The sequence below is a fragment of the Sus scrofa genome, chromosome 15 (genome assembly GCF_054392235.1).
Source record: "Sus scrofa isolate SSC_HxYL_T2T_F1_AM1 chromosome 15, Sscrofa_HxYL_maternal_Yorkshire_Landrace_v2.0, whole genome shotgun sequence".
Lineage (NCBI taxonomy): Eukaryota > Metazoa > Chordata > Mammalia > Artiodactyla > Suidae > Sus > Sus scrofa.
In genome coordinates, this window is record NC_139397.1 from 146,914,682 (window position 1) to 146,927,996 (window position 13,315).

At 44.9% G+C, this 13,315-nt stretch overlaps 1 protein-coding gene across 16 annotated transcripts in view; it reads left to right on the top strand.

The window, feature by feature from the left end:
- DIS3L2 (DIS3 like 3'-5' exoribonuclease 2) overlaps positions 1–13,315 on the top strand; it is a 360,467-nt gene that overhangs the window by 39,894 nt on the left and 307,258 nt on the right. For 13 of the 16 annotated variants that reach the window (XR_014828689.1, XR_014828690.1, XM_084997947.1 and 10 more), the window contains 2 exon segments: positions 6,875–7,023; positions 7,549–7,706. The exons of the other annotated variants lie outside the window; for them this stretch is intronic. Coding sequence is in view for 9 of the 13 variants with exons in the window: in XM_084997947.1 (XP_084854073.1) it covers positions 6,972–7,023; positions 7,549–7,706 (210 nt within the window). In the remaining 4 variants the exon portion in view is untranslated. 16 annotated transcript variants of the gene reach the window in all.

Sequence of the window (13,315 nt, forward strand, 5' to 3'; positions counted from 1 at the left end):
TGAATAAAATCAATTGGAAGCATCAGAAGATAATATTAGATCAGTAGGGATTCCTGATGTTGGAGTTTTTTGGAACCAATTTTATATAGCTATTCTTACCTTGTACAAAGAGATAAAAGAGAAAATTCACCATTTTGCACAGAGAACTGAATACTTTCAAAAGAATGAAATGAAAAATCTGGACTCAAAAACATAATAAATTAAGAACTTTATGGGTTCAACAGTAGATTAGATTAGAGCTGAAGAGAGAATTAATGAAGTGGAGAATTACGGAAGCTATTGAGAGAGACATCAAGACCTTGAGAAGGTCAAAAGTGTGTAATTGGAGTCCTAGAAAAGGGGTAAGAGAGAATGGAGCAGAAGTGATACTGAAAGAGGTTTACTGGAGACTTTCCGTAACTGTTGAAACTTATCAAGCAATAGATTCTCAAAACCGTCTTAACACCAAGCAGGATGAAAAGAAATCCATGCCTGGGAGAAAATAACTGAGAGTATACCGCTGTTTTAGTAATGAGAAAACTAAAGACAAAGAAAAAATTTCAAAAGCTTCCAGAGATGGGGAGAGGGAATAGAGTACACTTTCAAAGAATAAATAAGTCAGTTAACAGCTGACTTCTCAGTAGACACAATGGAGGCCAGAAGACAATGGAATGATATCTTTGCATTAGAATAACTGATAATCTAGAATTTAAAGCTTGCAATAATATCCTACAAATATAAAGACGAAATACAGATGTTTCAGACTTGACAGTTTTTCAGTTGCACTAGCCACTCTTTAAAATACTTGGAAGACACAGTGTGACTAGTGGCTATCATATTGGGTAGCACAAGAAGGACAGTACTACTATTAACAAAACCATGAGGATATTTTGAACAGCATTCCCCCACACCCCCGCCCCCCCCAAAAGGGAAACTTTAGGTGAAATTGACAAATGCCTAAAAAATGCAAATTAACAAAACTGGTCCAAAAAGAAAATTTAAAATTAAAACTATTTAAATGTTAATTTTTTGTGTGATGTCTTTGTATACCTTTAATATCAGGGGGAATACTCTCCTCATAGAATTGATTTCCCCTATTTTGGGGAAGAATTTGAAAAGGATTATTTTTTCTTTCACTTTTTGGTAGATTTCTTCTCATGCCGAAAAAGATGGGGCTGTTGTAGACTTTCTTATCAACCTGTCCAAGATGGGTTTAAAGGGAAGGGGGAGGTGAGGCTTAAGAAACGTAAGATAAGGTAGTGGTAAAACATCAAAAAATGGAGCTAGATTCTTTATTACAAATCCTAAATTTGGATTTAAAAAAATCTTTTTTTTTTTCCACATTTTTGTTTTCTTCAGTTTGGATAATCTTGATTTATCTGTTTTGATATGTTTATTGATTCTTTCTTCTCCTGGCTCAGGTGTGCTGTTGAGATCCTCAGATGAACTTTTCATTTCAGTTATTCTATCTTTCAATTTGAAATTTCCATTTGGTTCTTTTTTTTTTGTTTTTGTTTTTGGTCTTTTTAGGGCTGCACCCATGGTATATGGAAGTTTCTGGACTAGGGGTCAAATTGGAGCTGCAGCTGCCGGCCTGCACCACAGCCACAGCAACATGGGGTCTGAGCCACATCTGCGACCTGCACCACAGCTCACAGCAACCCTGGATCCTTATCCCACTGAGCGAGGCCAGGGGTCCAACCTGCATCCTCATGGATCCTAGTCGGGTTTGTTACTGCTGAGCCATGATTGGGAACTCCGATTTTTTTTTTTTTTTTAATAATTTCCATCTATTGATGTATTTGATTTGATGAATCATTGTCATCATACTTTCCTTTAAAGATGGAATGTTTTGTTCTTTGAATATTTATAATGGTTGCTTTGAAGCCTTTGTTGCCTAAACCCAAAATCTAGGCTTGCTTAGAGATAATTTTTATTGCTACTCTGCCCTGCCCCAGTGTATGGGTCCCAGTTTTACGAGTTTTCTTGCATATCTTAGAATTTTTTTGTTGAAATCGGGATGTTTTTGATAATACAGTCTGCATTCTGATTCCTTTTCCTCCAGAGTTGGTGGTGGTTGCTCTTTTTGTTTGTTTAGTGGCTTTCATGGGCTAATTCTGTGGTGTGTAGCTGCTCATGTCTCTGTTCAGTTCTTTCTTGCTTTTATCATTAAGTCTGACTTTCTGGTGGTTGACCTTGAGTCAGTATATCTTAGTGGTCAGCCTATGATTAGTCAGAAGTTATGTGTAAACTCCTTGAAACAATGAGACCTCCACCCTTTGTCAGTGATCCTGGTGAAACTTGGGAAATGCATTCAAAATTAAGGCAGTTTACAAGTTAGCCCTGGCTTTTGCTTTCTGTGTTTGCAAGGCTTACCTTCATCCAGGGCTGAGTGGCTCTCTAGGGTTCCCTCATTTCTCTCCTGTATGTTTACAGTTGTAAACATGCGCATAGCAGTAAAGAGTAGATTCTTATCAAGGTGCACTTTGGTTGTCTCATTCCCAGATTTTCCCTGCTAAATTTCTGATTGGTCTGCTGATCTGTTGCTTGCCCTCACTAGTACTGCACACTCAGACTACCTGTGATATTGGCTTTCCCTGATTTTTTGCCCCTTGAATTACTGTTGTTTTTGAAAATGCTCCTGGCCATGGTATTCCTGCTCTTCTCCAAATAAACTGAGCTCTCTCTCCTGCAGTGGGGCTGCCAGTCACCACACCCGACCCTGTCCTCATCGGACTTCCTCACCCAGGAATTGGGAGTAGGTGCAGGATGGCGAGAGCCCCCTGCTACACCACCACACATTTCCACTGCTGTTACTGAGATTCAGTAGATTTTCTTGAATAAAACTTCTCAATTCATTGTTTGCCTTTGGCTAATATCTGTATCCTTAAATGGTTGGTTTTGATAATTTTGTCTGTTTTTATGGTTGGGGATAATATTTGTCAAACTCCTCATTCGCCATTCTGGGGGTCCTTTCCCCCACCTTCTCCCTCGGTTTGTCTCATTTTTAAACAGTTAAACTTTATTCAAACTAAATTTTATTTGAGAATATGTTATGAAGTAGGTATCTATTTTTTTAATGGTATTAAGTAGTGTCTTAATGTTACTTAACTATTTCATTGTGTTTCCCACTTATTTGTTATGTAAATTGTTTATTTTTAAAAGTTTAGTGAGATTTATTTTTAATCCTATCCACTTTTTTTCTCTTTGTTCTATTAATTATATCTTCTTTTACTTCTTTTTACCATCTCCCTCTTTCCATTGGCTCCATCTTAGCTTCTGAATAGGCTTAACCTTTTCTTTCTTTAAACCTCTCTTTTGACTTTATCTCCTTGAGTTCCTTCAGTACCCAGGTTCATAAATTTCTTCTGCTCTTGCTACTCGTAAGGCTGAGACTGGGATAAGGCAGATGAGATGCCTAGGGCACAGACATTGAAGGAGGCACTCTAAGACTGGCTTTAAAATTTTTATTTATTTATTTATTTATTATTTATTTTTGCTTTTTAGGGCTGCACCTGTGGCATATGGAAGTTCCCAGGCTAGGGGTTGAATTGGAACTACAGCTGCAGGCCTACACCACAGCCACAGCAACGTGGGATCCTAGCCGACTCTGTGACCTATACCACAGCTCACTGCATCACCGGATTCTTAACCCACTGAATGAGGCCAGGGATCGAACCTGCATCCTCAAGGATACTAGCTGGATTTTGTTTCTGCTGAGCCACAGCAGGAATCCCAAAGGCAGATTTTTGACTTTCTGCTCAGCCAATCTGACTTATTCTTACCAACTTGGTTTCCTAGGTCCTAGGTTTTCCATTCTTTGCTGGCTTGTTTTTAATATGATTTCCCTGAATGACCCAGCTTTGCTGGGTGTTCTCACTGCTTGTTCACAAAAGCAAACTCAGGCAGTCATTTAGGGAGTGATTACTGAGCACCTCTTCTCTCCTAGGTCCTGTGGAAGCCAAGAGGGTGACAGTTAGTAGGAAGGTATCATTACTCCTGAGCCACAGCAGGAATGTCTGTGTTTTCTCCTTCTTCTTCTTTGCTTTTCCTAAAAGTTGCTCTAATCCAGATTTTGTCCTCAACCCTCTTCTGTGTCAGCTTACCCTTTTTTGGCAGTCTCTTCCATTCTAGAAAACTTTGGGTTACCAGCATTATGTAAATGGCAGGCTAATTTAGCTAAGTTATGCTTCAGTTTTCAAGTATTTGATGTGGAAGTGTATACTCGCGTGTGTAGACGTGTGTACTCGCGTGTGTAGAGGTGTGTGTAGACGTGTGTACTCGCGTGTGTAGAGGTGTGTGTGGACGTGTGTACTCGCGTGTGTAGAGGTGTGTGGACGTGTGTACTCGCGTGTGTAGACGTGTGTGTGGACGTGTGTACTTGCGTGTGTAGAGGTGTGTGTAGACGTGTGTACTCGCGTGTGTAGACGTGTGTTCTCGCGTGTGTAGAGGTGTGTGTAGACGTGTGTTCTCGCGTGTGTAGAGGTGCGTGTAGACGTGTGTACTCGCGTGTGTAGAGGTGCGTGTAGACGTGTGTTCTCGCGTGTGTAGAGGTGCGTGTAGACGTGTGTTCTCGCGTGTGTAGAGGTGCGTGTAGACGTGTGTACTCGCGTGTGTAGAGGTGCGTGTAGACGTGTGTTCTCGCGTGTGTAGAGGTGCGTGTAGACGTGTGTTCTCGCGTGTGTAGAGGTGTGTGTAGACGTGTGTACTGCCGTGTGGAGGTCATCATCTCCCATTAGAATTCATCATCTTCAACTTAGGCATGTTGGCGTCTCCCAGTCTCCTTACTTGAAATCTCACACAGCGGCCGTCTCCGGCTCCCCCTCAATTAGGCCTGTTGCCAAGTGGTGGCGGTGTGTCCTGTGTAATACCGTGTTTAGGGGCTCTTTGTTCCAGTGTCTGCAGCTCCAATTCTAGATCAGGTTTTCCTTTCCTCTTGCCTGCTCTGTCCTGGTCTTTCCTAAGGTGTACCTACCACCAGTCTTTTCTGAATGCTGTGCCAGGCTGATTTTTCCTGAGATACAGCTTTGATCTATTGTTCTCCTCTTCTGCTCATTCATGCTTTGGAAATTCCCTACTGCCTTTAAAAATGGGGTGGTTTTCTAGACTTTCCAACTTGTTTTATTTTCCTTGCCACTGTCTCTATTTGGATAGGCTGGACTCTATCCTAATGGAATGAATGTTGCAAGAATCTGCCTGTTTTTCTGTTTGTGCCTCTATGTTTGTTTCTTTCTGCCAGCAGTAGGCTTTTCTCACATTCTCAGTTTTTCCTTAAAATCTTTCCTGAAGCTCTCTCAGCATTCCTGACTTAGAGATACTCTCCTCCATCATATGTACATTTACCCATACTTAAAAGTATTTCTCTCTCCCCAGCTTGTGTTATTTCAACAGGAGTTTTATAAATCTAATTACCTTTTGTATCCCTCCTTGTGCCTCGGGTAGTGCCTTGCAGAAATAACTGTTGAAGGAGGAGTGGATGAGTGCATTTCGGAATGAAACCAGCAGATGGTCTGGTCTCCCCTATGTGCCTTTCCCACTACTTTGTTGTTTATTTAAAACCATCTGTTTCTCTCCCTTCTTAAAACTTTGACTTGATCTCTGAATCTCTTCATGTATTACTAAGTGGCCTATTACCCTCCGTCTGCTGCTTCTCTTCTCCTGAATTAGCATTTCAGTTTAAAGAAAAGTTACATCATTTTTGGTGAAGGATGGGTGTGGGAAGTTGAGAGGAAATGGAAGCTAGTGCTCAGAATGACATCTTGATCCATTTTATGGGAAAGCAGGCTGCCCACCCGGACTTCAGAAATTTCCAAGTATAGGCTTGAATCCTGGGCGGGTAGCCAGCGGAGAGTAGAACGTAGAAGTTGTGATGACACGTTTGGTATCCAGGTGGAAGCGGGGGTGGGGTTGGGGGGCGGCTGCAGGGCCCCACGCTCCGGTCCGCTGATCCAGGCAGCCGCCTTGTCTTCCTTTGGATCAGTTCCCTGAGCTTCTGATCAGATGACTGGTTTGACCTGGTGGCAAGTTAAGTGTACGGAAGTAGATGTCGAGCTATAATTTCGCCTTTTTTTTGGAAAGCTTGCGAATCGTCTGGGGTTCCCTGCACGGCTTTGGACATCAGATTGTGGCAATGAATTAATGGTTATGTTGATGAAGTCTAAGGAATTGACTTATTTGTTTTTATGGAGAAACGTCATTTGTCTAGAAGTAAACTTCATAAATGCCACATCTTGCGAGCCCTAGTTTAGTACCCATTTCAGTACAGACTTTAGATTCTCGATCTTTCTACCATTTTTCAAAACCTATTCCCTCCTGCTCCTGTGCATTTCACAAGCTGAACAGAACCTCAGAACGCCTTAATTTCCACCTTGATGCCCTGCTTGTGGAGGTTTTTAGTTGAAGTGGTCCAAACAAGGAGGCTGGTGATACCCATGAAGTTGAAGGCCTTGAAAAGAAACTCAAGGAGTTCGTTTTGTGGCTCAGCAGTTAATGAACCCGACTAGGATCCATGAGGATGCAGGTTCGATCCCTGGCCTTGCTCAGTGGGTTAAGGATCCGGCATTGCCGAGAGCTGTGGTGTATGTCACAGACGAGGCTTGGATCTGGTGTTGCTGTAGCTGTGGCTATGGCGTAGGCTGGCATCTCTAGCTCCAATTCGACCCCTAGCCTGGGAACCTCCATATGCCACGGGTGTGGCCTAAAATAGCAGAAAAACAAAAGAAAGAAACGAAACTCAGGACAGATGGTGTGCTCAACTAACCACCTAGGAGAATGTGATGCCAGGACCCAGTGGGGACATCATGTTGCCTTTGCCGTCCAAGTCCTAAATTTCCGAGAGCACAGAGGGGGCTTCAGGTTAACTGTTCTTCAAGCACCTGTCTCTCTTTGGTTTCAGCTAGTGACAGCTGCGCTGCTCAAGGCAGGAAGAGCTCTGAGCTGAGCAGTGGAGGCCCTCCTGGATCGGGACAGAAGAGGTTATCTTGGAGCCAGTAATGAGCCACCCCGACTACCGGCTGAACCTCCGGTCCCTGGGGACCCCCAGAGGTAGTGAAAGGAAAATGGAATCTACACTAGCAGCTGAGACCTGAAATAAAAGTGGAACGGAAGCAGAGGGCGGGGCTGAGGGTTGAGGGGGACTGTCGTTCTTTTGGTGACCTGTTAAATATTCTCCTGTGTTATTTATTCTGGAATTGAGTGGCTTTTTGTTGTCTTAATTTATTGTTGTATTGAGTACAGCTGTTTAATTTCCTCTAGAAAAATGACGATCTTTTAGTAATTCCTATTTAAAAGCTTGTGTCTATAAACAGCAAAGCATATTGAACTCATTATTTGGGTTACGTTCCATGTGTATTGTGGTGCTGGTTTCAAATTCAAGTCTCATCTGTGTACATTTAATTCATGTCTCCTTGCCCATTTTTCCTTTCTAATGACTATTTGGAATCATTATTAGAGAGTTGCATTCTCTTTTTGGTCTTTCTAAATTAAAAAAAAAGGGTAAAGTGTCTCTAGGTTTAAAAAGACAGAGATGTTTGATTGAGGAAAGGGCTGATTGCTGCCTCATGTTTCTAGGTGTGTCCTCTTTGGTTGGTCCACATGGTGTTGGTGCTTCGCCAGGTGACAAAAAGTCAAAGAACAAGAACACACGAGGGAAGAAAAAGAGCATATTTGAAACCTACATGTCCAAGGAGGATGTTTCAGAAGGCTTGAAGAGAGGGACACTCATCCAGGTGCTTAAAATGTATATACTAGAAGACTATTGCTTGACTATTCTTGAATATGTGGATTCAGAAGTAATCTGTTACTTGTGCAACTGTTTATTTTTCTGTGCCATGTGCTTTGAGAGAAATGATGATGTACCCGGCCCAGGGCTTCCCACTTCTTAGACCTCCAGTGCGACTGCAGGTGACGAGTGCCACAGGACCGCGACAGTTTGCTGGGAGGTTTGAGGGAAGGAGCCACGGCTTCCAGTTGGGGTCGTCCCGGAGTGCTGTAGTAGAAGGGATGCATTAGAGCCAGGCTGTGGGTTGGCGCAGTTTGAGTAAGTGAAGGCAAGAGAGCTTCACAGCGAACCAGTGTGAGCTACTAAAACAGAAGTGGGATATAGAGTGCGGCTGTAGGACACGCTGGAGGTCACTTTGCCTGGAGCAGGTGGATGCTGGATGAGGGCGCATAAGGTTGGAAAGGAAACGGTAGGGAGGAGACAGGATCTGTTGAGTGCTTTATAGTTTACAAAATATTTTTACAAGCTAATTCAGCGGTTTGGCTCAGCACACGTTTATTGGGTATCCTCTGTGAGCCAGGAACAGTTGATGGTTAGCCGTGCACCACGAGGGTGCTCCCAAAGTGAAGATGGGTGAGACCGCCTTCACCTACTCGCGCCTGCAGCCCACTGCAGAGCAGGTGGTCATGTGAGTGCATGGTACGTGCTCAGAGCAAGGTGTGACCAGGTGTATGGGAGGGTTTGCAGGAGGTGACACCTGCGGTGAATATTGAACGATGACTCGTTAGGGCCTATGAAATGAGTGCTATGTGCGTGGGAAGGTGGAGTGGGGAGGCAGTGACACTCCTGAAAGCGAGAGCTGTGAGACAGTGTGGAGCAGAGCAGCTGCGGTCTCTCTAGGCGTGAAGTCTGAGGCAGGTGATGGGATGGAGGGGGAGGCGGGGCCACATAGTCTTTGAGTTAAGTCCAGTTTATAATTCTTAGTTTAGTATAGAATCATTGCCATGTGTTATCTGGTTCACTCGAAAATGCTGACTCTGTTCTATTTTCTCTCATTCTGAGTGCCCAGCTTCTATATTTGTGTGTTGGGCGGGAGATCCAGCCGATTAACCGATACCGTTGTCTTCTCTTCCTTTTTATCCTTTTAATCACCTGTGTGTATTTACCTGTGGTCAAGCGCACATGTGATTAATGTAGACTCTTTCCCACTGTGCCCGGCTGAGGATTGAACCGTGTCCTGGAGCTGCAGAGATGCCCTGATCCTGTTGCACCACACTCGGAATTCCTGATGTAGACTCTTGAATGAAAAATTGTTTTTAACAAATTAGTTGTTTGTTCTAATTGCAGAGGTACAATTTTTTTTTTTAAGCGTCCCTGGATTTCTTTGATAAGGCCTCTCTGGGGAAAGTGAGCGAGCTGCATGTGGGCATTTGTCCATTCATTAATCCATTCCTTTGCTGTTTGTCGTTCATCACACGTACGGGACTCCATTTTCTCTCCAAGTTTCTTGGCCCTTGTCTCGTTCCGTGTCTGAGGACCTGCTGAGTGTTTCCCATTCTCATCTCCTGCCAGGCTCTTCCAGGTACACCCTGCTGCTCCCTTCACCCTGATCATCAGACCTTTGCCTGTAAAAGCTCTGCTCTTTGATTCCTCTGTGACTCCGGACGTGCTGTTCCTGGTGCTTGGAGTGCTCTCTTGGTGTAATCGTGCTTGACCTTACCTAAATGTTCCCCCCTTGGCGAAGCTTCACTTTAATTCTCCAAGCAGAATCAGCCGTTCCCACTTTCCTGAAGCTGACTTTTTTGTTTACCCTTTATTCTAAACTTATTACCATTTCTTGGCCTTTACGTTTCCTCAAATAGACTGTTCACTTCCTTGTGGGCAGGATCATATCTTATTCCCACAGATTAGCCCAGTGCTTGGCATTTGATTGATGCTTAATACGTTTATATTGAATAACTATTTATTAACTGACTGAATAAAGGATCAGGGTGCTGTATTGAAGCGTGAGAGGAACCTTGGTTGTTATAACTTGGACGAAAATTTGCTTGTAATTTTGGTTATAGAATTTGTAGAGACAGACTGAGGGAAATATTCTGCAATAGTATTATTTTTGCTCCCTCCTATTAATTTTTGCTTTTGAAGCAACTGTTTGCTTAATATTAAAACAAAAAGCTGATCAATATAAAACTCTCTTTCCCAGGAGTTTGTAAGTGATTCCTCCTGGCCTGTGACATCATGAGACTCTGCAGCCAGAGCCTCCCCCCCACAGATGAGAACAGTTGTTCTTTGCAGATGGGGAGAGGAATGGGTTCCAGATATGAGGTCACTGTGTGAAATATACAACACTGTAAATAAGATTTTCATAGGCAGAGAAACAGAGTCCATCTGTGCCGGCCTTGGTGGCTAAGGTAGAAAGCTAGGCAAGAAAAGATATTCGAATGCTTCTGGAGAAAATTAAGCTTATTAACGATATGTATTAGATGTAAGCATTGGTTACCTTCCGTATGCAGACTGAAGTAGAGTGCGATATCCTTTCTCTTCTCCTCATCCGGAGAGGAAGCTTGTAGTGAGAGCGAGCAATGTCTTTAAATAGGAGTGGAAGATATTTTTATTTTATTTTCAATGCTTTGACCAATGATTTGACGTCTCATTGGCGTTTTGCCCTGGGTGCTGAAGAGGAATCCGCAGAGACCGAAGAACTCTCTTTCCTCTGTTGGAATTGACCAGCAATAACACATGATCATATACATGCGGTTTTGAAAAGTTTTTGGTAAACAAGTTCTCACCTCAAAGAACATGTGTGTCCTGTCGCTCTGCCTAGGTACAGGGCTGGGAGACGGTTACGGGAGGTGCTGGGGCTCGAGTTTGGGGTGATGACCAAAGTGACCTGGCTATGAAGATGGTAAAATTGGCTGGTTTCATGTTTCTGGTTGGTCCTTTGGCAAAAGGTAGTTCAGGCTGGGCCCCCGGAGCTGCTGGAGGCATGAAGTCACATTTCTCCTAGAATAAAATGATGTGGCGTTGTTATTGGACCTTGAAGGAAATCCTAGTCGAGGAAGACTGGACAGAATGGGCTGGTATCTAGGACCTTTACGGTTTGTCAAGAGGGAAATCAGCTAGAGAACATTTGGGCGTGAGTTAAAGAGAATAGTGACATTACAGAGGACTGCTTGGTCATTTAGCAGAGACAGAGGGTATTCATAACATTGCTACAGGGGTGGTGGGAGAACGTCAGCTCTGCAGGACATGAACTCATCAGCTCCACAAGTGTTTCTAGACTGCCTGCTCAGTGCCAAGCATGTACCAGTGAGCAGGATGGGCAGTTCACTGGGGGAGATAGGCAAAAGCAACTGAAGAAATAAAGAGGAAAGTACAGCCCGTGATGCCTGGTAATAGGGAAGTAAGAGAAATGGGAGAATAACTAGGGGGAGCCCCTTTGTTTAGGGAGGCGAGACCTCTCTGAGGAGGTGATGATCCCTGACTTGAGGTTTGGAGGGTGAGGACAGCCCAGCCACTTGAAGAATTAGGAAGAGAGCGTTACAGGCGGAGATGTCGGCTAGTAGAAGAACGGCAAGCAGAACAAGGCTTGGTTGCGTTTGAGGACTAAGAAGTCGGCCCGTGGGATCCAGTGAACAAAGGGAATTCGGCTCGGGGAGAGGAGAGTTAGGCAGCCGCCAAATCCTGTAGGGTCTCTAGGCTGTGCTGGAGAGTTGGATTTTCAGAATGAGGGGAGCCACTCAAGTGTTAAGCTGGGGGAGGACATGATCCATTTTATGCCTCTAAAACAACTCTCTGGCATCTGCGAGATGAGCGGACGACAGTGGAAGCTGGGAGACCCTGTGAAAGGAAGGTCGTCAGGGCAAACCGGGCAAGAAGGTGGGTGATGTGAACTGGGTGGTGGCAGGAAGGTGGAGAGAAGTGGGTGGATCGGGGCCAGTCCTGCCTGACATGTGATGGATGAAATGGGGAAGGTAAAAGGCGAAGCGAGTCATGGAGGACGACCCCTGCATTTTGAGTTGAGCAACTGGATGGATGATGTTGCAATTTACCGACACGGGGGAGACTGAGGGTCGGGCTGCGGTACTGGTGCTGGCAGGAGGGGAGCAGATGGTGGAAGGGAGTGAAGAGGCCTGGTGGGGAGCATGGTGGACGGAGAGGCAGCCTGCAGTAGTTAGGAGCAAGGACCCTGCAGCCGACCGCTGGGCCTTGGACGTGCTGTGGAAGCGGACACCTCCCAGTGCCTCTGGTTTCTCATTTTCTAAAAAAGAGAGGACAATAGTACTTACCTCTCATGGGTGTTCTGAGGTTTAATTAGTTGGTAGATATAAAGCTCTCAAAACAGTGTGTGACGTGTGTTCTTTGACAAATGTGTGATACTAAACCGCTGTGTTATTTGTGATCTTCTTGCTCTAAGAGGATGTTGCGGATACGTGGGGTTAGCTAATTTTTCAAGAAAATCTGGAAATGCATATTTATGTGTGAATTTCCCCAGTTTTAAGCATTTTCAAACATCCCGTAAGCCAAATAAAACACGTTCGTGACGGCCAAGTTAGGCTACTTAGTCCCGTTGGGTGGTATTTTTCTGCAGCAGTCCTCAGCGCCTCGGGTGTAGGCGTGAAGAAGGCAGGTAGTTGGGGTCACCTGAGAGTGAGGCTTTGCTAGTTGAATATGAGAGGCAAAGCAGGAGGTGAGGACAGGCCACGGCCACCAGGGACCAAGGAGGGGGATAAACATAGTGGGAAGACGATCAGTGGTGAAAATGTGGTCAGGGCTCTGGGGTGGAGGCCTTGGTGAGGACGGAGGATTGTGGGAGCGGGCTTTCTACCCCCAGTGAGCTGGAAGGATGGAAGAGTGTGGTCAGAAAGTGTGAGCTTTGATCTTCCTTGTTTGGAGGTGGTATAATTAGCAATGAGAAGATATAGGTGGTGAACATGGGGAGAGTGGCTAGGGTGGGTGTGCTCGAGCGACTAGCTCGGGTGGCCTGGTCACCCACATGTCGTGATGTCCCGTACGTGTTTATGGGAATGGGGCTGGAGAGGAAGGGAGTGGGCTAAGAGGGTACATCAGGGATACGATCAGGAGGTTTGAAAGGGACAGCACCAAGGAGGTACAGCAGGTTCAATGCCATGAACTTCTAAGGCTCTGGGGATATTGAGACAGAATGGGGGGAAACTCATTTTAAGGCTGCAGAGGGGAAACGGGGAAATAGTCTTCCTCTGGCCCCTGAGATACACGGGACAGGAGAGAGGAAAGTGCTCCCTTTGGGCCTTGAGGGGTGGATCACACAGGGCCTGGCCAGGTTTCCATGGAGGCCAGAGGGCCCCGGAGCATTCAGAAAAGAGATGTAGGAGCCTCACTGATCAAGTTCCAGGCCTAGGAAACGTTTGAGGAGGAAGAGGAGGGATGAAGGTTTGGGGAAGATTAGGTGATGGTCTTAAAAATATGGTCTCCTGTAGGCATGTAGAGAAGACAGCTGCTGGAAGTCTCTTTCAGGTCTGAGGCCGTTTCTTGACGTGCTTTGCCGACAGCTTCTTCTGTCGGGCTGTGGGGGTGGCTGAGGTCTGCCGTGGACTCGAATGTCTTCTTTTTCAGTCGGGTCTGTACCCTCAGGGG